We start from the raw sequence: 22559 nt of genomic DNA, 5'->3' as shown, positions 1-22559 counted from the left end.
TCACACGGGTGTCAAAGTCCAGTCCTTAAGGACCGAGATGTGTCCCTGGTCCGACACGCCTGAGTCAAATAATCAGGTAATTAGCAGGACTCTGACTGCATACTGAGGAGCTAATTGTGCCATTTGATTCGTGTGTGTGGTACCAGGGAAACTTCTAAAAGTTTCAGGACACCGGCCCTCGAGAGGATGTATAGATGAAATGTCTTCTCTCTATGTTAAGGCATGTCTTCCCCTGAGGTTTGAATTGGAATGTCCTGACAATATTTTTAGGATTGGCTCTGCTGGTCCCACAAAGTCTCCCACAAGCATCACCACTAAAGCTCATGTGTTTTCTGGAGCCAAATAATAAATAATCCCAGAAATGTTTGTGAGAGTTTACTGGTAACTGTTTGATTAGATTGGTAATTTCTAGATTGTTACAGTTTCTGTTAATGTATTTTCTCTGTAATCTCCTGTAACCTGTTAAAACCAGATGTGACTTAAGTTTTAGTTTAACTGTGTAGCGACATTCAGGACTCACAAACCGTCCAACTTTAAACAAAAGCTGAGAGTTGTCTGGAGAGAGGGAGATGTTGACTCTTGGGAGGAAAAATAATCTGGTTTAACGTCAGTTTTTATTTATTGCTCTTTTTTATGTTTGCTTTGTTACATTTTTCCCAAACTTTTTGTTTTTTATGTTAGGTTTTCATAGAAACACTTTAAGACTCTTTTCCTTTAGTAGTCATGTTTGTAATCTAGTGTTGCTTTTTCTTCAGCCATTTGCTGCTGGGTGGGAGGAGAGGCCATGTGGCCTGTTTAGACTGGCAGTCCAAGCAGCTCATGTGTGAGATCAATGTCATGGAGTCTGTCAACGATGTAAAGTACGTTTAAAAAATAATAATAATAATAATTTTTCCACTGTGCACAAACATTCCCATCGTGTGTTTTGAGGTCTAACAGAGAGTTTGTCTGGTCTTAATTTAGGTGGCTCCACACCGAACACATGTATGCCGTGGCTCAGAAGAAGTGGCTCTACATCTACGACTCCAACGGAATAGAGTTGCACTGCATTCGCAAGTTCAACGACGTCCTGCGAATGCAGTTCCTCCCGTATCACTTTCTCCTGGCCACAGCGGTGAGTTTAATGTCCCCTGAATACCATTGATGCTCCATAACTTCAGTTTTGTTTATGTTGGTTTATTTTAAATTGACCCGCTTACTCTTTATTTTCCCCCAACACACCTGGATCTTAGCAATTACCCATCAGGGTTTATGTTTGCACTGACTTAAAGAATACGCTCTCATTCAGAAAAGGCCATTTTACTTCCCGATTGGTCTCTCGACTAACTTAGATCAAACAGGACCTGTGGTTCTCAAAGTTGGTTTAAACATGTAGTGGAAAATGTTATTCTTGTTCTGCTTGTGTGCCCTAAAGTAATCACATCCTCTGTTTTCATGCGGTATGCTGGTGAACCTTTCCTGATGCAGAACAAGTTTCATTTAGAGGCACATTTCATCTCTTTTGTTAAAACTGAGTACTCCAGCTGGGGATTCATGTCCATCCCATCTCATAATTAACAAAAGCCTTTGTGTAGAAATCACATCTGGTAAAAAAAATTAAAAATAATTATGGTACAAATACGAGTGTTTGTGCTCCGACTGACAGAGCAGCTTAAAATTCTGTATCCTTTGGTAATTTTCTTACATAAGTTGTTTTTTTTTTTGCACAATAAACACCATGCAGTGATTTTATATATATATATATATATTTTTTTTTTTATGCTAGTGGCACCAAAGTTCACAATCTGCGTTCAGTCAAGAAGACACCCTCCTTTATTTTGCAAGTCCTAGCTTTTAAGATGCCGCTGATCTGAGTTGGTCCAGAGCTCCAGAAGCACTGGCTGTTTATCGCACTGCAATAACCAGAAGCCAGTTTCAGCTTTGTGTTGTTCTAAAGTAAACATTTTGCAGTCAGTTGACAAGAAATGTGGTGGTTTTCCAAACAGGGTTTTAATTAAGCCAAACGCAGATGTCATGCTAAAGCATGCGTCTGCAGCCTGGGGCTCCGGAGGTCCATGTGACTCTTGCCGAGTTTGGCCTGAGAAGTATTTTTAATTAAAAAGATAAAACAGCTTGTTGTAGCTGGAGTTAAAACCTGAAAATCTCAGCACATGCTTTTATTTTATTTTATTACCCAGTCAATGACCAAAAATATGTATTTAAGATCAGGTTTTTGTGTAAATAAAATGTGATCAAAAAGGTACTAAATTCACTTAAGATTAAAAAAGAACAGATACAAAAGTCTTGTTTTAAAAAAAAAAAAAAAAAAAAAAAGATTGACAAAGATGACAGAATTCAAAGGCTTCTCTACCAGGCTTTTCTAAACTGCAGGGACTTAAAAAAGGCTTTAAATCTGAGTAGTACCCTGAATCATATTACACTGTGAAGAAGAGAAGCAGAGCCTCTAAGGCGAGGAAGGAGTCGCTGTTGTCTTGTTACACTGCAGGCTGTATATGGACTTCCTTTCCGCTTTTCTCTCTCTTCCACCCTTTTCTTGGATACAGGCTGCAGAAGGCTCCAGTTAGCCCTGGAATAAACCACAGCTTTCCCACATCGATGGTTTTGTGCATTTCTTGAGAATCTTGTGTTTCTGCATTGAAACTTCAAGCAAAAAGCTGATGAGATGCTTCTTTTAAATTTCCACATGGTGAAATTCCTAACAAAAACTACATATTCTTCATTTTCCACCAATATGAAACATTTCATTCAAGAATTTTTTTTTTTTGGTACTAAAACCTGAAATCAAATACTCTTATCAGAATTAAATTTATTTAATTTACTTATAAAGAATAAACTATTTATACAGTATGTGTTTATAAAGCTAAAAAGGGGTCATGTAGGTGCGACAGACAAAGTTTTATTTATCAAGAATAAGGATTATAATGGCTTTTTGGATTGTAAAGGTTGCTGCCCTCTGGTCTAGTGTTTTTAAATTAATGCTCAAAAGCGATCAGAATCCTTGGTCTGTAATTACAGGGGATTAATTCAAAGCAGGCATTTAATCTGTACTTCATATCTTCAAGGAGGGGTATGCTTGTGTTACTTACGGCTTTAGCTGATAGGTCCCAACACTGGAGGGGCGGCTGAAGTTAAGGCACCATGATCTTTTATACCTCTAATGGGGCATTCCTCAAATGACGTCAAATGACTAAGTTTAGAACAGCGCAGCACGCATGCCTCACGACCATCTTGTGGTCGTACAAACAGAGCAGTAACGCTTGAATAATTTACTTGTATGAGTCAAATGGTGAACAGATCTGTCCTATCTCCTTAACAGACATATTATGGCAACAACAAAACACAGCTGCTGTGTTGGTATCTGCCGGATTGACTCTTGATATGGTAATCATGACCATATGGAGTTTTTTCATTGATTTTTTATTTTTTTTTTAAACCCCGAAGGATTGGCCAGGGATGTCAGTGTTTGATACGAGCGTGTAACCGAAAGGACTTTACTATACATGTAATCTGACCAAAGACACCAATGGGATCGCTACGTTTCCTTGTTGGTTAGGAGTCAACATTTCAATGTTCAGACCTAATACCAGCGTCTGCAAGTAAGCTACGTTTGTTTAGCCTTTTCTCAGGGTGATGAAAACGTCATCATACGATCCATGAGGGGTGTTCATGTGAGCTGCACTGTTGCATAGTCTGCTTATTGTAAACAAGTTTTTTTTCTCTAAAGTCACATGCAACTTTGATGAGGCGTCGGTGGTGGTTTCTTGGGTTTGTTTTTGAATATGAAGTTGCTTTTTTGGGCTTCGTTTTTTTTTTTTTTCCCCTGACAGAACGCCTTTTTCTGGTTAACGCACTGTGTGTGTATGAAGCCGAGATGGGATCTGAGTGGCTGACTAGATCGGGGTGATTGACTTTGCAACTTTAGAAAAGAAGCTGTTTTGAAGTCTATTTTTTTCAGTAAGCCCTATAATTAAAAGCATAGGCCTGTATTTTTACATATATTTATTCTTAGTATCAGCTGTAATCCTATGTGGATTTAGCAGGTTTCTTCCTCACGTTTAATCCGTTGTGAGAGAGGATAGGAAAGCCTCTCTCTGCTTATATCGCTTTCTTTCCGCTCATTTTGTGGCTTCTACATTTCAACCAACGTTTAAGCTGTTCTATGCTGGGTTTCTCGATTGAAGCAGGTGGAAACAAATCTCATGGGAAAGCGGAACCGCAACTGTTCCACTATGGCTTGGTGCAGAGTCCATTCTCCGTATGATGGAGCGCCCCATGACAGCATATCTGCCCCACGGTTCAGAGCCCTGGGTACATGGGTAGTAGCTCTGAGCGACAGGAGATGTTTGCTGCTCCAAATGATCAGCTTGTGAGCTAATGCATGCAACCGAAGGGAACGCAGTCCTCCTTTACGGTTGATATAAGCCACTGTAGTGGTGTTGTCGGTCCTCAGATGGATGTGTTGAAAGCTGAGGAACGCGAGGAAGCGATTCAGCGTGAGGAACACCGCTAAGAGCTAAAGTTTAATTTATGTGGGGCTGTTGGAGGTTCTGACTCCGGAGACCTCTTACACACCGGCCCTCGTGAATTTCTCCCCATCCTGACAGGCTCGCCTCAGTCGTGACCAACTTTCGTGATACGGTTCTTTTCCAGCAGGCACCCACCGCACATCTGTCAATGCACACAGCTCGGTGTCACATGTGAAACACTCAAATGTGAAACACTTAAATGTGAAGACTTCTTGCCGCCAAGCATGGTCGTAAAAATTGAGCTCTGCATGCATCTGCCAACGTGGAGTCCGCTGAACAAAGTGAGTGGTCCTTTGCCTCATGCGCTATCAGTAGTTTCAATGTGACCAGAAACGGTGTTGGCTCATTTGATGCATCATCTTCACTTTGAGAGGGTAGTAGAACGCCTAGATAAGTGTGAGTGCAAAGCAAAAGCAGAAAGACAACCCCATATACGATAAGGTGGTATCTGTGCAAACCTGCATCATGTCCAACCGACCCCCAGTCGGTCGTGTCAAATGACCGTTCACACTGAGCGTGATTCTGCTGGAGATTTTCCTCCCTGTTAAAGGGGGGTTTTCCTTTCCACTGTCGCTTCATGCATGCTCATTATGAGGGATTGCTGCAAAGCCGTCGACAATGCTGACGACCGTCCACTGTGGCTTTACGCTTTTTCAGGAGGAATGAATGCTGCTTGTTAAGACTTGATGTCTTAGATAGGGAAACCTTTTGAACAATCAGTATTTGATTGAATTTGACTTAGTAAAGTGCCCTGAGATGATGTGTTGTGAATTGGCGCTATATAAATAAAATTGAATTGAAGACAACATAACATGTAATATATAACATAAAGCAACATAACATAAAGCAAGAAGTGTGGTTAATCATAAATACTTTGTGTTTTACCTAAAATCTTCAAAGACAATTCTAAGAATAGAATGCAGCTGTACTGACCCTATAAAATTTTAAGCACTCTCTTTCAAATTTATTTTGCTAATACCCTCCTTCTAGGTTTGACTCCATAAATTTGACCTTTATGACAGAGGGGCAAGAAGAAAGCCATTATTGAAAGAAATGTTTGGAGGAGGGTGCTTAAACTTTTGGCCTACATGCTAAACTCGATGTGTAACAGAAAACAAACACTTAACACAAGCTTGAACACACCAGTCCCACTCCCCACTGTGAAACATGTCTGTGGCGCTGTCCTGCTGTGGCTGCGGTTTAGGTCAATGTGTCTTCATGTGTTAGACTGGTCCAGTCACAATTCAGACCAAAACCTAAATGATGATTCGTTAGAAGACTTAAAATTTAATGTTCACAGATGCTCTCCGTCCAATCTGGTTGAAGCTTGTAAAGAAATGCTTAAAAAGAATTGAAGCTGTAATTGCAGACACAAACCTGGTTCTGCAAGGTATTGACTCAGGAACAAAAAAATAAATGCCAGGCACGCTTTTCAGATATTTATTTGTGGAAAAGAAAAATATGTATTTATTCTTAGAAATTAGGTCCCACTTTGTTGGTTAATTTACATAAAATCTCAGTAAGATGCAAGTAAGATTTGCTGTTTTATTGTGACAAGTGCAAAAGTTCTAGAGATATAAATACTTTTTCCAAGGCTCGTTACCAGGAGAACATGCCTACCTTGTTGCTCTATTTTACATACTGACATTTTGCATTTTAGTTGACCCTCTGTCTTCCAAATTAAGTTGGCATAGTCAACATTTAATAAAGATTGACTGAGATTTAAAGAAGGCTACAAGTTTAACTCTTCCCGGCCAGTAGGTGGCGTACTCACAATCACCTGTTCTCATTGCAACCTTCAGCTGTACTGTTTGCCTGCGCCAGTTTTCAGTAGCATTAGCATAATGCTTAGCATTAGCAAACATTTAACTTAGCTGTCCAGAAAGAAAACGGCAACCTCCGTGTGGCTTCTAAGCCCCTTTTTCTTCCATAAGTCGGCACCAACACTCAAAGCGTGACCGATGTTCTCCCTCGTTTTGCTTCTTTTTTTGGCCCGCTTAAATCTGAAAAATGTAATGTAGAGATGAAGCCATTTCTTTGGGCTATCCTGGTGCTACTATTATCTGGCAACAACCTATTTCTATTGGTGCAGAATCCTTTCGCGTCAACATCGACATTGTAACCAGAACTAAATTAATATATATTTTGGACCCCTCAAAATTTATAAAACAATTATTTATATACCATATAGTTAATTTTCAGCAAATTTAATACATTTATTCTGCACCACTCTAGACGTTCTGTGGATGTATTATTTTTGAAAAATGAATCGTTTTGATGAAAAAAGTTGCTTTTATAACCTTAAATAAGCCAAGGTTTTGATTCCTACTGTTAAAATGAAATCTTTGCATGTTTATTGGTTTTGAAACATACATGCCTACAAATATATAACAGTACATAAGTCGGGCTGTGGTTTGTCTTGGTTGAGGTTAGATGATGATGATGTTACATTTTCTTACTACAACAGTAAAAACGGCCCAGTAAAAGCAGCGAGTGGCATTTCCTACTTGTGGGTTAGAGATTCTCAGTTCCTCGTTGATGTGCTAACATGTAAAAAGTTCTGAGCACCTGCTTTTTGAGACAGATTAAAGCACAAAATGATCCCCACACTATTTGTTTTTTACAGCAAAACTGATCGCATCGGATCAATGTGAATGGGCCACGTTGTGTGTTCAGGTGGTGATAGTTATTGATGGTCATTGACAAACATTAACTACATGTGTTATTTAACAAGATTATTCTGAAATTAAAGCTGTCACCTTTAAGGTTTTTATATTGAATCAGCTGCAAGATTTCTTCTGAAAAAAAAAAAAAGTTTAGTCTGCAGTAGGTTCATCCAGAGCTGTTTTGCTATGTTACTGCGTTAATCATATGTTTACATTTAAGGAACTGCGCTTACTCTACATGAGGGGAACTGCATCCGAACACTAAGGTCTTAAATATTCTGGTTTCGAGAACTCTTCACTTTTTTTTCTTCTTCTTCTTCTTCTTCTTCTTCTGAGGAACACAAAAATAACCTTAAAGGTTCAGGACATGTATACACACAAGTATTAAAGGCCGTTTAGGTCCTTACTGGAGTGTAGTTGGCGTGTAAGAATCTTAGTGTGGCACAATGCAGGTGTTGGATTTCTAATTTGCCTTTTCATTTGCAAGCTGCAGCAGATGGCCGACAAAGTGGGCATGACAAACACATTACCCAGGTGATGGTAGATAACAAGAACCTTATCAACTGGATGGTGTTGTTAAGCAGCTTTATCAGATACTGTTAAGAGTTCAAAGTCCAGTTTAGAACGTAGTGTGGCTGTAGACTTTGTTTGATATCTTGTCCGCAATTCCTCTGCTTGCTAAAATGTCAGATTTATGATAGAGGCTCTTTTTTATGTGTACCTTGTTAAAGCCTGGGAGGTATTTCTGTAGAGATCATAATCTGCCAGATGCAGGTAGGGATGAAGTCCTCCGTGAAGTTTATGGATTCATCTGTGCAAGAGTTAAATCTCTAGTGTCAACTTGGTAGAGAAGCTCAAAAAGTTAGGCTACACTCATATAAGCAAGAGGCTTTGTGTGTCCTAGTTGGAGCAGAGGGCTTTTGACACATTTTTCTTCTGTACTCCCTTCTCCCTGAAGTTCCTGTCAAACAGCACTAGAAATAATGTGAAAAGACACACTTCCTGTGAATGTCTTTCTCCCTGGTGGCAACTTTTTTAAAAATATGGGTGTAAAAGCAACATTTTCTTTAAGAACTAAACATGAAAGCCTGTAAGTGTTGAGGCTCTTTAAACACCACTTCTTGGAATATATATTTAGTCTCAACTGAAACATCACTCGTCCAAATTTGTAGTCCAACCTTTTTTTTACAGGCCATTATTGTATCACTGCAATGTATTTTTCTCTGTGTTTTTCTTATGTTCTATCCATGTACAGCACTTTGAATTGTCTTATCGCTGAAATGGGCTGTGCAGATAAACGTGCTGTGCCTATGGGAGACATTGCTGTACTGTTAAGTGCCTAACCTGATTTAGGCTGGTATCAGCAGACAAGGAAACATTGGAGCTGTAAATCTCATAAATCCCCTTCTTCCTCTTAAGCAATTTTATGACAACCAGACCATATTTGTCTTGGTAATTCTGTTTCCTCATTCCGATTTAGGATTGTGACTGTTAAATCCTAAAGCATTTCATTTCTTTGCTTTGTCTCTGATTGCCAGAGTTTACTGCACCTCAACAATAGACTTATTCTGTTAAAGATAAAAACCTGTGGTATCGCTTCAGTTGCAGTATATAGTTGCAATAGCTGTGTTCTGCATGTCCTCCAGCACAGCAGACCAGACGTTTGGTGACGTGCTTTTGCAAACGGCCTGTTCCAAGTGCCAGGAGAAATATAATCTGGACATGCAAAGCGTGAACCAGTGCTGCATGGAGCTTCCTGCTCAAACCTGACACTGCTGATGGGCCTTAAAGATGCAGTGATTTGCAGATGTATTTATTTTCTCCTTGAACCTTTTCTCGTGCATGTTAGAAATATAGACAGTTTATTTTTATAATGCCAAATTAGAGCAAATGTCATCTTACAAACCAAACGGATCCAGTTAATAAACATAAATATATAATCACTTCAGTCTAATCATAAATACAGATTCAAATTTAAATACTCACTTTGCATTATAATGCTAGTCGTAACAGTGAAATCTGATTAGGTTTATGATGCTAACTGCTAAAAAGTCACCTATCTGAAGCACAGCCATGTGCATTGAGTCTATGCAGCAGTTGCCACTCTTGAGCAAGCATGTCGCAACACCCTTTGACCAGAAAAGACCTCCATCTGAACCAAGCTCATGAATAAGCTGCCTTCTTGCAACCGATTGGAGGATGATCTGACCAGATGATTCCATAATTGGCAGGTGAAAGTTTAAAAAAAATAAATAAAAGTGTAGTTAATCATAAATACTTTGTTTTACCTAAAATCTTCCATGTTTCAAATGGTCGGTCAAAAATATTGACATGGTCAAAGTGTACATAATCCTCCTGTGCATGCAAACCAAGTTTATACCATTGTCGAACTGCAGCCAAGGGCCACAAATGGACCCCAGCCCTATTTTGTTCAAGGTGTTTTCAATTTTTTTGAGCCAGGGCACACCTTTTTATGTTGAAAAAAATCATGCGGCACACCACCAACCAAAAAAACTACAAATTGACACTCTGTAGCCAAGTAATACAGTATATATAATGATAATACTGTCAATTTATTTATGCTCAGTGTGAAACCTGGGGCTGTTTAGATGAACACAAAGCTAATATCCTGGCAGGAATTGAACACACACGCAAAGCTCTTCCTCAACAGCTCTGTCTATCTCGGTTTTTAGAGCAGTCAGGCTTGAAAAACTCAACTCGCCCATTTCGTGGAAAATGGGAGCAACATTGAAATACCTTTCTTAGGCAGAATGGGGAATTCCTTGGCAGCATTTAATTAAAAACTGTCTAGAGGTAGATCAACAAACTTTAGGCTTGAACCACAATCTTGTTTCAGTTCCATTAGTTCTTCCTGCTCCGGCAAAGTCACGTCCTTTCCGACAACTGATGCTGAGCTATGTGGCTCCCTAAATGAAGAGAAATAAAATGAAAACTTCTCTTCAAGAGCGTTCAGTTGTTTAGCAGTTACTTCACACAGCACCACAGTGTTGACATCTTGCTGTTTCTCTCTGAGAGGGAACATCTCAAGGTGGCCACTTTGCATTTTGTTGCCAGAGGTGCACCTTCAGACGGAGTCGGTTCATTTTCTCTGTGCTGTTTGCAGATTTTCATTTCTGCCTTGCATCCGTGTGTTCAATTAATTCAGGTAATGGAATATATCTGACAGATATGCCACATTTCCACACCACTCATCACTTGCAAGGAGATTTGAGTAATCTGACCTCTCATTTGTAAGAAACACTTAAAGTTCCTCCCGCAGCTCATAGACGCAGTGCAGCACCTTCCCGTGTGACAACCATCGGACCTCCGTATGGAGCAATATGGCTTTAAGCTCTGCTCCCATTTCACACACAAAATGCAAATGTTGAACTTCTCACAGGTGAGGTCTTAATGAAGTTCACAATGCGCACGACATCACTCAACACAGAAACTCATTCTGCTGGTAAAGTCTTGGCAACGAGGGCCTCACGATATTTTTTTTATTTCCTTCACTCTGCTAATGAAGGCAACAATGGCTGCGGCTCCATCAGTGCAAACACTTATGCAGCTTTCCCACGCAAGTTTTCCGTGGTCAAGATATTTAGATATCACTCGAAAAATTTCCTCTCCTGTGTTTTTTTTTTTTTTTTTTTTTTTTTTCTGGGAGTGCCTTGCAAAATAGGAAGTATTTGCTTATGGCGTCTCCATCCACAACTCGCACATTGGCCAAGAGCTGAGTATGTCCACCAATATCTGTAGATTCATCAAGTTGCAATGCAAATTTGATGCATATTTTATCCAGAACTATAATAATAATATAATACATTTAATTTATATTACACATTCCATCAAAAGATCTCAAAGTACTACAGGTAAAAAAAGAAAAAAAGCATTAAAGATATTTTAGAAGAGAGGAAAAAAAACATCTAAAGGGGACCAAAACCTTTGCTAAAAAGAAATGTTTTAAGGCCTTTTTTAAAACACTCAGTGGATTGAGGTGCCCTCAAGGTGTCAGGGAGGGCATTCCACAGATGTGGGGCAGCAGCACAAAATGCTCTATCTCCCATTGTCCTGAGTCTGGTTCTGGGAATGTGGAGGAGGTTTGAGTGAGTGGAGCGAAGGGAGCGGGTTGTCTTCTGTGGGTTGATAAGTTCTTTGAGGTGGTTGGGGGGGGGATATGTCCATGGATGCATTGATGTGTGAGGAGGGAAACCTTGTACTCAATCCTGGTGGAGATGGGAAGCCAGTGTAGTGAATGAAGACTGGGGGTAATGTGCTCATGTTTCCGCACTCTCATCAGGATCCTAGCTGCAGAGTTTTGAATGTACTAAAGCCTCTGCAGACTCTTTCTAGGGATCCCAATGAGAAGTGCGTTGCAATAGTCCAGTCTGGAGGAGACAGGGGCATGAACCAGCTTTTCTGCATCTGGGAGGGAGAGAATGGGACGGACTTTGGAAATGTTACAGAGGTGGTAGAAAGAGGTCTTGCTTAGGTGATTTTCACCAGAAAAGGTGATGCTGGTTATGGATAATAATTTGGTTTGATGAGGAGTTCCAACCAGGATGGCTTCGGTTTTGGAGCTATTGAGTTGAAGAAAGTTTTGCTACATCCATACCTTTTATCTCCTCCAGACAGGTGGTGAGTTTTGATGGGGATGATTATGAGGGTGGGGTGTCAGCAAAATAAGATAGAGCTGTATGTCATCAGCATAGCAGTGGAATGAAATATTGTGGCAGCTGATGATTTGGCCAAAGGGGGTGAGGTAAAGAATGAAGAGGATGGGGCCAAGGACTGACCCCTGGGGGACACCACACGTAACTGTGTGTGGATTTGATTTGGAGTGCCCTAGGGAGATGTATTCTGTCCGTTTTGTGAGATATGATCTGAACCAACTGAGAGCAGTGTCATTTAGTCCAGTAATGAGGTGGAGCCGGTTTAAGAGAATGCCATGGTCAACAGTATCAAATGCAGCAGAAAGGTCAAGGAGGATGAGGAGGGATGAAGAGCCAGCATCGGATGACATGAGGAGGTCGTTTGTGACTCTGACTAGGGCTGTCTCTGTGCAGTGGGCAAAACGGAAACCTGACTGGAATTTTTCAAAGAGGTTATTATGTTTGAGGTGGTCCTGAAGGTGAGTGGCAACTGCTTTCTCAAGTACTTTTGATATGAAAGGGAGATTTGAGTTAGGCCTATAGTTGGATAGGACTTCCGGATCAAGAATGGGTTTTTTTAAGCAATGGTATGATAATGGCATTTTTTAAGACAGGGGAACATGACCAGATTGAAGCGAATTATTTATAACAGCAGTGATCAGGGGATTTAGGGCAGTGATATGGGATTTTACCAGGGATGTTGGGAGAGGTGGAGGATTTCATCTTCCTGATGATGTTCTGCACCTCTTCTGATGAAACATCAGGAAAGTAGTTTAGGGGATTGGATATGCTATGAGTTGGAGAAACAGTTTGGGTAGGAGGACCAGAGAGAGAAGAGTGACTAAGTGCAGTTTGTGGTGTGAAGAAATCCATAAATGTATTGCATTGCTCTTCTGTAGTGGCAGTAAGTGGGGGTGATTGTGGTTTGAGAAGGTGGTTTATTGTGGAAAAAAGCTGCTCGGAACTTCCAGGGTTATTTCTAATGGCATCAGAGTAAAACTGTGATCTTGTCTCTTTGAGGGACTCTGGGTGTTTTTGTTTGTGCTCCTGGTAAATTTGTTTATGGACAGTGAGGCCAGAGGCCCTGAAACGGCGCTCAAGGACCCGCCCTGCTGCCTTCATCTTACGAAGCCCATCTGTGAACCAGGGTGCTGAGCGGTGAAGGTGACTGTTCTTGTTTTAACCGGGCCATGAACTACACTCCAGACATGTCATCAATCCATCTGGCAAAAGTGTTATCTGCGAGAGGGACTTTAGCTATGTCTTTTAACTGCGTCATCTCATTTACAATGGCTTTGCAGGCAATATTAATGTTTCAGCCACTGTGTGGGACTTTTTGCATTTAGCAATGAGTTCAGCCACAAGGGAGCTAGCTTTGAGGGTTCTCTCATTCATGCCGTTTAAGCTTACTTGGTACCATGGCGCTTTTGGATAGCTTTTCCCCGCTTACTCTAAGCACAACAGAATTGGCTCTGCTGCATCCCTGGTGTGAATGTCCACCAATATCTGTAGATTCATCAAGTTGCAATGCAAATCCCAACGAAATATGGCTCTCACGGTATTGCCTCGAGGTCACCATCTTAGCTTTCTTTTGGCAAGCTAAAATCCCTCTGGCAAAAGTGTTATCTGAGAGAGGGACTTTAGCTATGTTGGGCCTTCATCTGGGTCCACGTTCCGTCCAGGGCCGAGTTCTGAGTTTTTATAACCGCCTATGTTATGCAGCACTGAATCTCATGTTTAAGAAGCAACACAGCAATTAGCTAAATGCCCCCACCCAGTGACTTGGAACAGTATTAAGTTACTGTGCTCATCTGTATTACAGCAGACACTTGGCAATGGTTTTTCAAACAAAGATTTGTTAATTTTCAAATGTTTTAAGGCTAATTAAGTGAAATTGGGTAATTTCTCACAGCACACCTTACAATTTTTCACAGCACACCAATTTAGTGTAAGGCGAGACTTAAAATTGATGTTAAATTCAATTTAAATTCAGTATATTTATATGGCGCCAATTCCCAACATGCATCATCCCAAGGAACTTTACAAAGTCAATTCTATGAAATTGTACAGAAAGATTAGTTTAAAAAATGTTTAAGGAAACCCAGCAGATTGTATCGAGTCATTGACTTGTGCCATTCACTCCTCCTGGATGACCATGCAGCGACTGTGGACAGTTGCATGCATTGTGTTGTTGACTTTACAGCAATCGCTCATACCACGCATGCATGTAGCAACAGTGGAGAGGAAAACTCCCCTTTAACCGGAAGAAACCTCCAGCAGACTCAGTGTGAGCTAGCATTGTTCGGTATACCGGTACTAATTGGGTACCGGGATACAGCGGTATTTAAAACGATACTATACTGCATTTGGATGGAACCGGTACTTGCAGCGTTGCCTGCAAAGCCCTTAACAGCCTTGGGGCATCTCTGAGAGGGGGAACTTCAGCCTCTATTCTATACAGTTAAAGTTAACAGTCAGTTCGTTGTGTAGCAAAGCAGAAGTGAAACAAAGTCAGGCTGGCCAGCCTACATGGCTGCTGCCAGCAGCCCGCCTGCCGAAGGCGTGAGATGGAGGAGATTCGTTCCACTCACTCCACATTTCAAATGAATCAGACAGGTGCTGCAGCTGATCCCGCCCTGGTCTACAAAGTGGGGTGTTTATAATTATTTTCTCTCTGAACCGTTGTTGCATTAAAATAAATTTCTGCTTGAAGAGAGAGAAACCAGTCTTTTCTGTACGTTAAAATGCTCAGCTCAGGTCAGGCTGTGTCTGCAATTTGTTTGAGCTGATCAGTAGTAGGAGAATGTAGCAGAGTGAAGGAAAGTTCAAAGATCCTATCCATGTCTGAGCTTGAATTGTGTTGCAAAGAATTATCAAAAGTGTCAATCTCTACATTTGAAAAATCTGCTACAGTTGCAAGTAGGGCTGAAAAATTTTGGAAAATAATCTAATTGCGATTTTTTTTTTTTTTTTTTTTTTATCTTAATATTGCGATTTAATGCGATTGTTTTTTTTTCCCCCAGTTTAATTTATCATGTCTTTTTAAACATACAGAAAAAACAAATCAATTTGTTTCCTCGCTGTGCAAATTAGTTGCTAAAAAACCCACAGCATCTAAACTCGGAGCAGAAATTATTGTGTTCTGCCTACAATATATTTCAACCAAAATTGTAATTTCGACTTTTCTCTGCATTAACCACAAGCAACAAAATTAGCCTCTAAAGAAAGATGTTTGTAAACAACGACTATTTAAAACAAGAACTTTTAATGTTTCTATTAATCAGAATATTATTCAAGAGAACAGCTTTTAATTGATTTGGACATCAATCCTTGTTGAACATAAAGTGCAAAGTGCAACCAAGAAGCAAGTCTATGTATTAAACTGATTGACCACTACTTGATGCTATATATGATTATATAAACTTCAAAACAAATAATAAAGTTAGATTATCTCACTGCTGCAACTGTCTTCTATTCCATGTGGAGGTAAACCCACTTTAAACATTTTACCGACACCTAATGGACGTGTCTAATTCCCTAATTGTTCCATAGCCAAAAATTGCAGACCTCTGCGACTTGGAAATGCCGTTTTTTTAAATCGCGATTATATTGAAAATGCGATTAATTGTGCAGCTTTTGGGGCATGTCTCTACCAAATATGGCCTAAATACAAATCTGCAGTCAACGGTTGGGGAAAATCAGGATTTACAATTGATACTTTCATCACATCTTAGTTATAATGTTGCAATCTCATATTTTTTTTTTATTTTCATGAATTCCCTTTTAATAATTATACCAGAATTGATCTTCTTAAGAAGAAAAAGTATTTAGTGAGATGATTATTATTATTATTTTTATTTATTTTTTAAGCCCAAAAGCAATCTCATTTGTTAGTTAATCTCTTGTTGACATCGCCTGCAGAGTGCAACGGGCTTCCTGCAGTACCTGGACGTGTCTGTTGGGAAGGAGGTGGCAGCCATCTGCACCAAGACCGGCCGGCTTGACGTGATGTGCCAGAACCCTCACAATGCCGTCGTCCACCTCGGCCACACCAACGGCACTGTCACGCTTTGGTCGCCCAATCAGAAAGACGCCCTCGTAAAAATGCTCTGTCACCAAGGTGGCGTTCGCTCGGTCGCTGTGGACAAGACTGGCACGTGAGTCACATGAAATCTTAATGATGTTAGATTTCTTCTAGAAAAAAAATGTGGGCTCTACGGGTTGTAAATGCTTGTAACATTGGATGCAGTAAAAATCCTGTTTTTTACTGATACATTTATGCAATTAATGCCTTTTTTGTTCATTATTCCTTTATTATTAATATTCTATGATAACTGACAGCATGCTTTTCTACACTGTAATCGACCTTTAGTGATTTTTCTGTGGGGGTTTTTTGTGTGCGTTTTCTGGCAGATACATGATCACATCTGGAATGGATAAAAAAATGAAAGTCTTTGACGTCAGAGCTTTCAAACCCCTCAGATCCTACTTCCTTCCTGCTGGAGCTTCATGTTTGTCTCTGAGTCAGAGAGGACTGCTATCTGCAGCCACAGGGGACGTTGTTCAGGTGATTATCAGTAACACTCTGCAGAGATGACGATCTGTTTACATGTCAGCGATCTGTTTACATGTCAGCAGTCCGTTAAAAAGATTTATTTTCCATTTCTGTTAACAGATCCACATGATGTTTTAAGTGAGATTTCTGTGCAGACGATGCTAGTAAAAATGCTAAAAAATTATGTAATTTCCCTGCCACGCCACTAGTAGGCAGTATGTTCTTTGAAACCCAACAACATGCGCATTCAGTTTCTCCTGATTACACGGCAACAGATATGGTAATGTTTTCGAATCCTTCTGTTTGGAACTCCTTTTCAAATTGTGTTGTTTTTAGAGAAAACGTGTTACTTTGTGATGTAGACGAACTGCAGAAAGAAAAAAAAAAAGAAAAAATCAAAGAATGAATTATGAAATGAAAAGTAATCATCACATCTTTTCTCTCATAAAATGTGTCTGACTTTTGATTTTTCAACTTTCCTATTGCATTTTGGGTTTATTTGGAGTTATGCATTCTTTTAGCACATCCTTGGTTGTGTATAAACCCATCAGACAGACACGCCCCGGGCCCTTTGCCCTTATGACTCGGGAGTTGGAATCGCGCGAGCATTGAGCCATACTGTTTAGCATTTGTCAGCAACGATGCTGTTAACATCATTTTACCACTCAGATACTGCAGCCATAATGTCTGCCTCTTCCTGGGTAGCACTGGCTTCAGCATCGCTGAGTCAGCGCCTTGAGCTGATTATCAGGCTCAACCACGCAGGACTCTACAGACCTGGGGAAGAGTAAAAAATCCTCCACCTCAAAAGATCTGTGGCAAAACTACCAGATGTCACCCCGGTCACTCCACGTTTCAACATGGAGCCCACTTTGGTGCCATTTTTCAAAATGTGTGTGGAGGCGGGGGTTGTGCCTTTTACATCGGGGTGAATTACACTTTAAAGATTCTTCTCAGCTCACTTGACCTGTGACCAGTCAGCGCTTTGTGTCATTCTTCATCCAGTGATATTAATCTATGACACCTGTCAATCAAAGTCACACCCAGGCAGCTTGACAGGAGCATGACAACAAGACAGGAGAGAATGGCACGATGTCATTTGTTTATAAAGTAATAATTTTGCAAGGCTTTTGCTGAAGGAAGACAAGCTGATGAAAGAATTTCCACTGATCAGACAAAAAAAAAATCTACTAACATGTTGGTGACAGTGAATAGATTTATGTTCAAGTAGTTTATTGTGGTGTTGTAATCCCTGACCCGTAATGCATCACCCATAACATATTTTATTCCCCCGCTGCCATGAGTTTCTGTCAAATATTTAGCCGCAACGTTGTCTATGGTGCAATAAACGCACAGGGTTTCTTCAGCTTGCTGTGTCACACTTAAAGCAAGCAATATAAGTAATGAAAAACATAACCAATTTTATAAACAACTGGGTTTTCTCACCAGATATCGATAAACTAACCCGTCCAGTCGACGTGCAAAGTCAACAAACTACGGAAGTCGTTAAATTTAGTTATGTATCAACAAGTTGAGTGACACTGGGTAAAAGGGTATCGAAGGTGTCTTTTGAGACCTTTGTTGCCTTATTGTTGCAAAACATACTGATATTAAATTTATAGAAACATCTCTGAACTATCAAAGATCCTAGTGAGAGATTTTGGGCTCATAATGTGGAAGTGGAAAGAAAATCATTGGCTATAACTCCATAAACCAGCCATGACCAGAGTGCCCCCTGTAAGACAGAGAAATGAAAAGAATGATCAGAAGAGTTGTCCCAGACCCAAGGAGCACTTGAACAAAGCTTCAGAAAAACCTGGAATTAGCCGAAAACGACCGGTAATGTATTCAACCGCCACGGCCTGCATGTAGCCTCACACACAAGACTCTGTTCCTGTCGGAAAAAAGCATGTTTCAACTGTGTTTAAGGTTTGCTGAACATCTGCAAAAGCCTGTGAAGATGGACTGGTCAGATGAGACCAAAACCGAACTCTTTGGAGGTCAAAAGGCACGACATATCACTTCTGAAACACAGTACCAACAATGAAGAATGGGAGTGGAATAGCATATGGCGCTGGCAAATGACATATAACTGAAAAATGAAGACATTCTTGATTTAAAAAAAAATAAAATAAATAAATCTGCCAGGATGATGAAGATGAACTCGAGGTGGATGTTTCAGCAAGACAATGATCCGAAAAACTTCGCCTAGGATACTCAGTTGGTTTCAGAGAAATTAAATGAATCTGATGGAACGGCTCAGTCAGTCGCCTGACCTCAATCCTGTAGAAACTCTATGAAAATAATCTTAGAAGAAGCCCACAAAATCTTAGACATTTTTGAAGACAGTGAAAAAAATTAGACCAAAATCACACCTGAGCAATGGATGTGACTAGTTTCTCCATACTGGAGAGGGCTTGAAGCTGACGTCACCAAGAAAGGCTTTTGAACACAGCATTAAATACATTTCTGTGATGCTTTCCCCCCTGTGTCATTCCCTTTTTATCATATTTGGACATGTGTGGTTTGACTGCTTTTCATGTGTGGACAGGGTGGATTAGAAACATCTAGTCCCACCAGCCAGTTGCTGAAAACCCTGTGATGTGTTCAATACTTATAGTCTACCAGTTTTATCTGTCAGTGAGAGGACACATTCCATACTCTGCAATAATCTGAGAATAAATCATTGAAAGCCATAAGTTGTTTAGCATTCGTGTTCAATGATGAGTTTACGTAGATGTCTGACAGAGTTGACATATTTGCACAGATTGAAAATCATAAGCAAGGACATTTTCAGTTTGTATTCCCTTTGTTATATAGAAAGAGTAATGCATAAATCCTTTCAGTAAAGGCTAGTTTCCTTTTTTTCCCCCTTCATTGGATTTTTCCCTGCAGGTGTACAGGGATGTGTGGAGCACGCCAGTCACTAAACCCTACATGGCTCACCGAGTCCGGGGATCGGTTTGGGGGCTGCACTTTTGTCCCTTTGAGGACGTCCTCGGAGTTGGGCACGGAGAGGGTTTCACCAGCATGCTTGTACCAGGTCAGGCTAGTCTTTATCACCTATCAACCTTTGCATTGTTTTTGCTTTCATGCACAACTGCCTTGAAAGTTTCTGCAAGTGTCGAAAACCTTTTTTCTAGCAAACCTTTGATGTCTAAAATCTGCATTTGGAGGGCTATTTGTAGCATGGCAGCAAAACCTTTGTGTATCTACACAATTTCTGACCAAAGTGTTTGAATTATATCTTAAATTACCTCTGTGTTTGAACATAAAATTTTTATCTATCATGCATTCAGTTTTTCGTCAGAGCGGATGAACGTTTTCATGCATGTATGCAGCGCTGCAATGAAAAGTCAAAGACCAACCGCAAACCAGCGAGACCAAACTTTGCTCCAGTTTTTTGGTGTCTGATGCAGCACGTTTACCTCATGCAATCCTAGCAGCTTCAGTAGCTTAGTCACTCTAAGACAAGATTACGCAATCATTTATGACCTAAAGCATCAGGCATTGTTTTTCGATTTTAAATGGATGTATTATCGTATAAAAATTAACCTCTTCTTTTTTTTTTTTTTTTTTGCTCTGTGTTTATATACTTTGGTCCTATTTGCGATCACAGGGGCTGGTGAGCCTAACTTCGATGGCCTGGATGCAAATCCATACCGCAGTGCAAAACAGAGGCAGGAGTGGGAGGTCAAGGCTTTGCTGGAGAAGATTCAGCCAGAGCTCATTACTCTGGACCCCACAGAGCTGGGTCAGATTGATCAAACTACCTTTGAGCAGAAGCATCAAGTCAGAGTCGACGCTCTGGTCAGTTATTTATATACATGTATATATATTTATATATCTATATATAGTTATGTTCATTCTGCTAAAACATTAGCCTTATCTTTTTAGGGCTTTGATCCACTTGCCAAAGAGAAATTTGTTCCAAAGTTTAAGAAAAAAGGTCGCAGTTCTGCTGGTGGTGTTGAAAGGCGCAAGAAGCAAGTGGCCCATGAGGACCAGAGGGTAAGTAGTTGCTTTAAAGGGTAACTCACCCCAAAATCAGCTTTTTTGCCAGTAAACTGTTAATATTGTTGTCTGCTGTCTATATATCCTGATCAATATTTTGACAAATTATTGTATATTTGTTGTAAAACTGTCAGTGTGGCGCCCCTCTAAGGCTCAACGGGTGTCTTTCATTGATTTTCACATCAGTTATTGCTATTGGTTCAAAACGTTTTGTGACGTGACCAGGAGAATCGGACGTGTCAGTATCTGTTTTTCAGGTTAGAGATTTATTAGCTTAGCATTCAGTTAGTTTATTTTGCCTTTATTTAGCTTTTACTAGTAGCCAAGACCATCCCCCAGCCCCACCCCCAGATACTTCTGGGTCTACTGGGCACCGTCCTCAATCGGCACATTTTTTTCAAGTATGAGATTGGGCGGAGTTAAGGCTCTGGAATGGGGGTGAATTACACTTTTAAGTTTAATTTCAGCTTCTCTAGGTGCACAGGAGCTGCACTGGCTCACTTGTAGGGTTGGGAATTGATAAGATTTTCATGATTCCGATTCCCTTATCGATTCTGTGAAAGGATTTGATTCCTTATCGATTCTCTTATCGATTCCAATTTGGGGAAATTTTTTTAACCTCTTAAACAAAAATAGACATGGTATTAAGCATTTAAATTTAAAGTAATACTAATTTAACATTTTAGAGACATAAAAAGACAACAAATAAACATTAAAGTACGGTTTATAGGTTGGGCTCTGCAGTGTTATGAGTATAAAACTCATCTTTAGAACCAATCTCTGCTCAAAATGGTGATCTGTACCGCCTAATCTACTTCCAGCAGTTATCATCAGTTATTGCAACCGTAAACTGCAGAAAATACGAGGAGACCGGCTCTTTCTGAGTTTACTCCCTGCTCCTGTCAGGATGAGCCACAGTGCGTTATGAGGCGGAGGGATATTTCAGCATCACTTAGTTTAGAGCCCAAACAAGCCACTTCACTTTCAGAAACAAGCCCAAAAAAAATGCAACCCCACAACTCATGAAATTTAGCGACTTTAGAAAAAATAAGACCAAAGTCTCATAAAATAAGTGGGCTTCGAAACAGTGAGCATTCTATCGAAGTGTGTCGTATCCCTCCGCCGATCTGGTCAGTACACAAATGTTCCGCCAAATTCTACATCATAAAAAAGAAAAACCTACCAAGAGTCTCGCTCTCATGTCATCTTGAAGACATTCTTCTTCGAAATGTTGGCTTCAGTCGACGTGTTTTCTCTCTGGCCAGACGTTCGATTGCAAGTTGGTAATCCAACAAAAGAGCCGGTGGTGGATGATGACTCGGAAAGGTGAAAAAACTGTTTTTTTCCACTTTTACCCGATGTTTTACAACATCCAAAGGCCATGCACGTGGACATTGTTGCTTCCACAATAGCTCTCGTGAATTTCAATGGTGAAGTCCTCTGGAAATCCGAAACAATTGTTGTTGTAGAGCGCAGTGCCTTACCGCGACATTACGTCACAGAATGTGATGTCGGGCACTAATAGCCACCCCCATAGCCAGTGATCGAGACGACAATTTAGGCTTTTATTTTCTTATTGAATAATGCTAAATTCATGAAATCACCACAAACGTATTAGTTTTAGGTATAGCTAATGATCCCCGGATTTTTCCTTGTTGACCGGACTTTCAAGCGCTTTACCCGATGGGGCGTCATTTTTGTTTTGTTTTGCTTTTCCAGACTTACGCCTGGTCACGTCGTACTTGCTAACTGAACGCTGTGTGCGTAACTTGCGTAAAAACGTGACGTATGTCATGCTTCCCGGCTCTGGTGCTACCTGGAATCGATAAGAGAATCGTTAAGCGAGCTGCCAAACGGTGCCATGGAATTGGTACACACGGAACCGGTTCTGAACAGGAACCAGTTTTCGATTCCCATCCCTACTCACGTGCAACAAAACCAGTTGGACTGTTCTGAGTTGCTGTGTTTTTTTTGTTGTTTTTTTTTCTTAATTTATGGAAAGACAAGATGTTTATATAGCACTTTGTAAAAATATTTGCAGCTCAGTAACATTTCCACATTTTTACATTAAAACCATAAGCTTTCTTTGGGATTCTGTGTGATAGACCAAAATAAAGTAGACGGATAAAAGATTGATAAACACTTC

The 22559-nt window shown here is 40.3% G+C and overlaps 1 protein-coding gene across 2 annotated transcripts in view; it reads left to right on the top strand.

The window, feature by feature from the left end:
* LOC105926132 (WD repeat-containing protein 46) overlaps window positions 1-22559 on the top strand; it is a 39769-nt gene that overhangs the window by 12260 nt on the left and 4950 nt on the right. For both annotated transcript variants that reach the window (XM_036138690.1, XM_036138688.1), the window contains exons 7-13: window positions 756-860; window positions 964-1114; window positions 15766-16001; window positions 16258-16411; window positions 19295-19442; window positions 20019-20209; window positions 20297-20410. In XM_036138690.1, the coding sequence (XP_035994583.1) occupies window positions 756-860; window positions 964-1114; window positions 15766-16001; window positions 16258-16411; window positions 19295-19442; window positions 20019-20209; window positions 20297-20410 (1099 nt within the window). The remainder of the gene's footprint in view (window positions 1-755; window positions 861-963; window positions 1115-15765; window positions 16002-16257; window positions 16412-19294; window positions 19443-20018; window positions 20210-20296; window positions 20411-22559) is intronic.

This window comes from Fundulus heteroclitus, chromosome 1, assembly GCF_011125445.2.
Source record: "Fundulus heteroclitus isolate FHET01 chromosome 1, MU-UCD_Fhet_4.1, whole genome shotgun sequence".
In the NCBI taxonomy this organism is placed as follows: Eukaryota; Metazoa; Chordata; class Actinopteri; order Cyprinodontiformes; family Fundulidae; genus Fundulus; species Fundulus heteroclitus.
The sequence above is the reverse complement of the archived record's forward strand: the minus strand, read 5'-3'. Positions and strand labels throughout refer to the sequence as shown.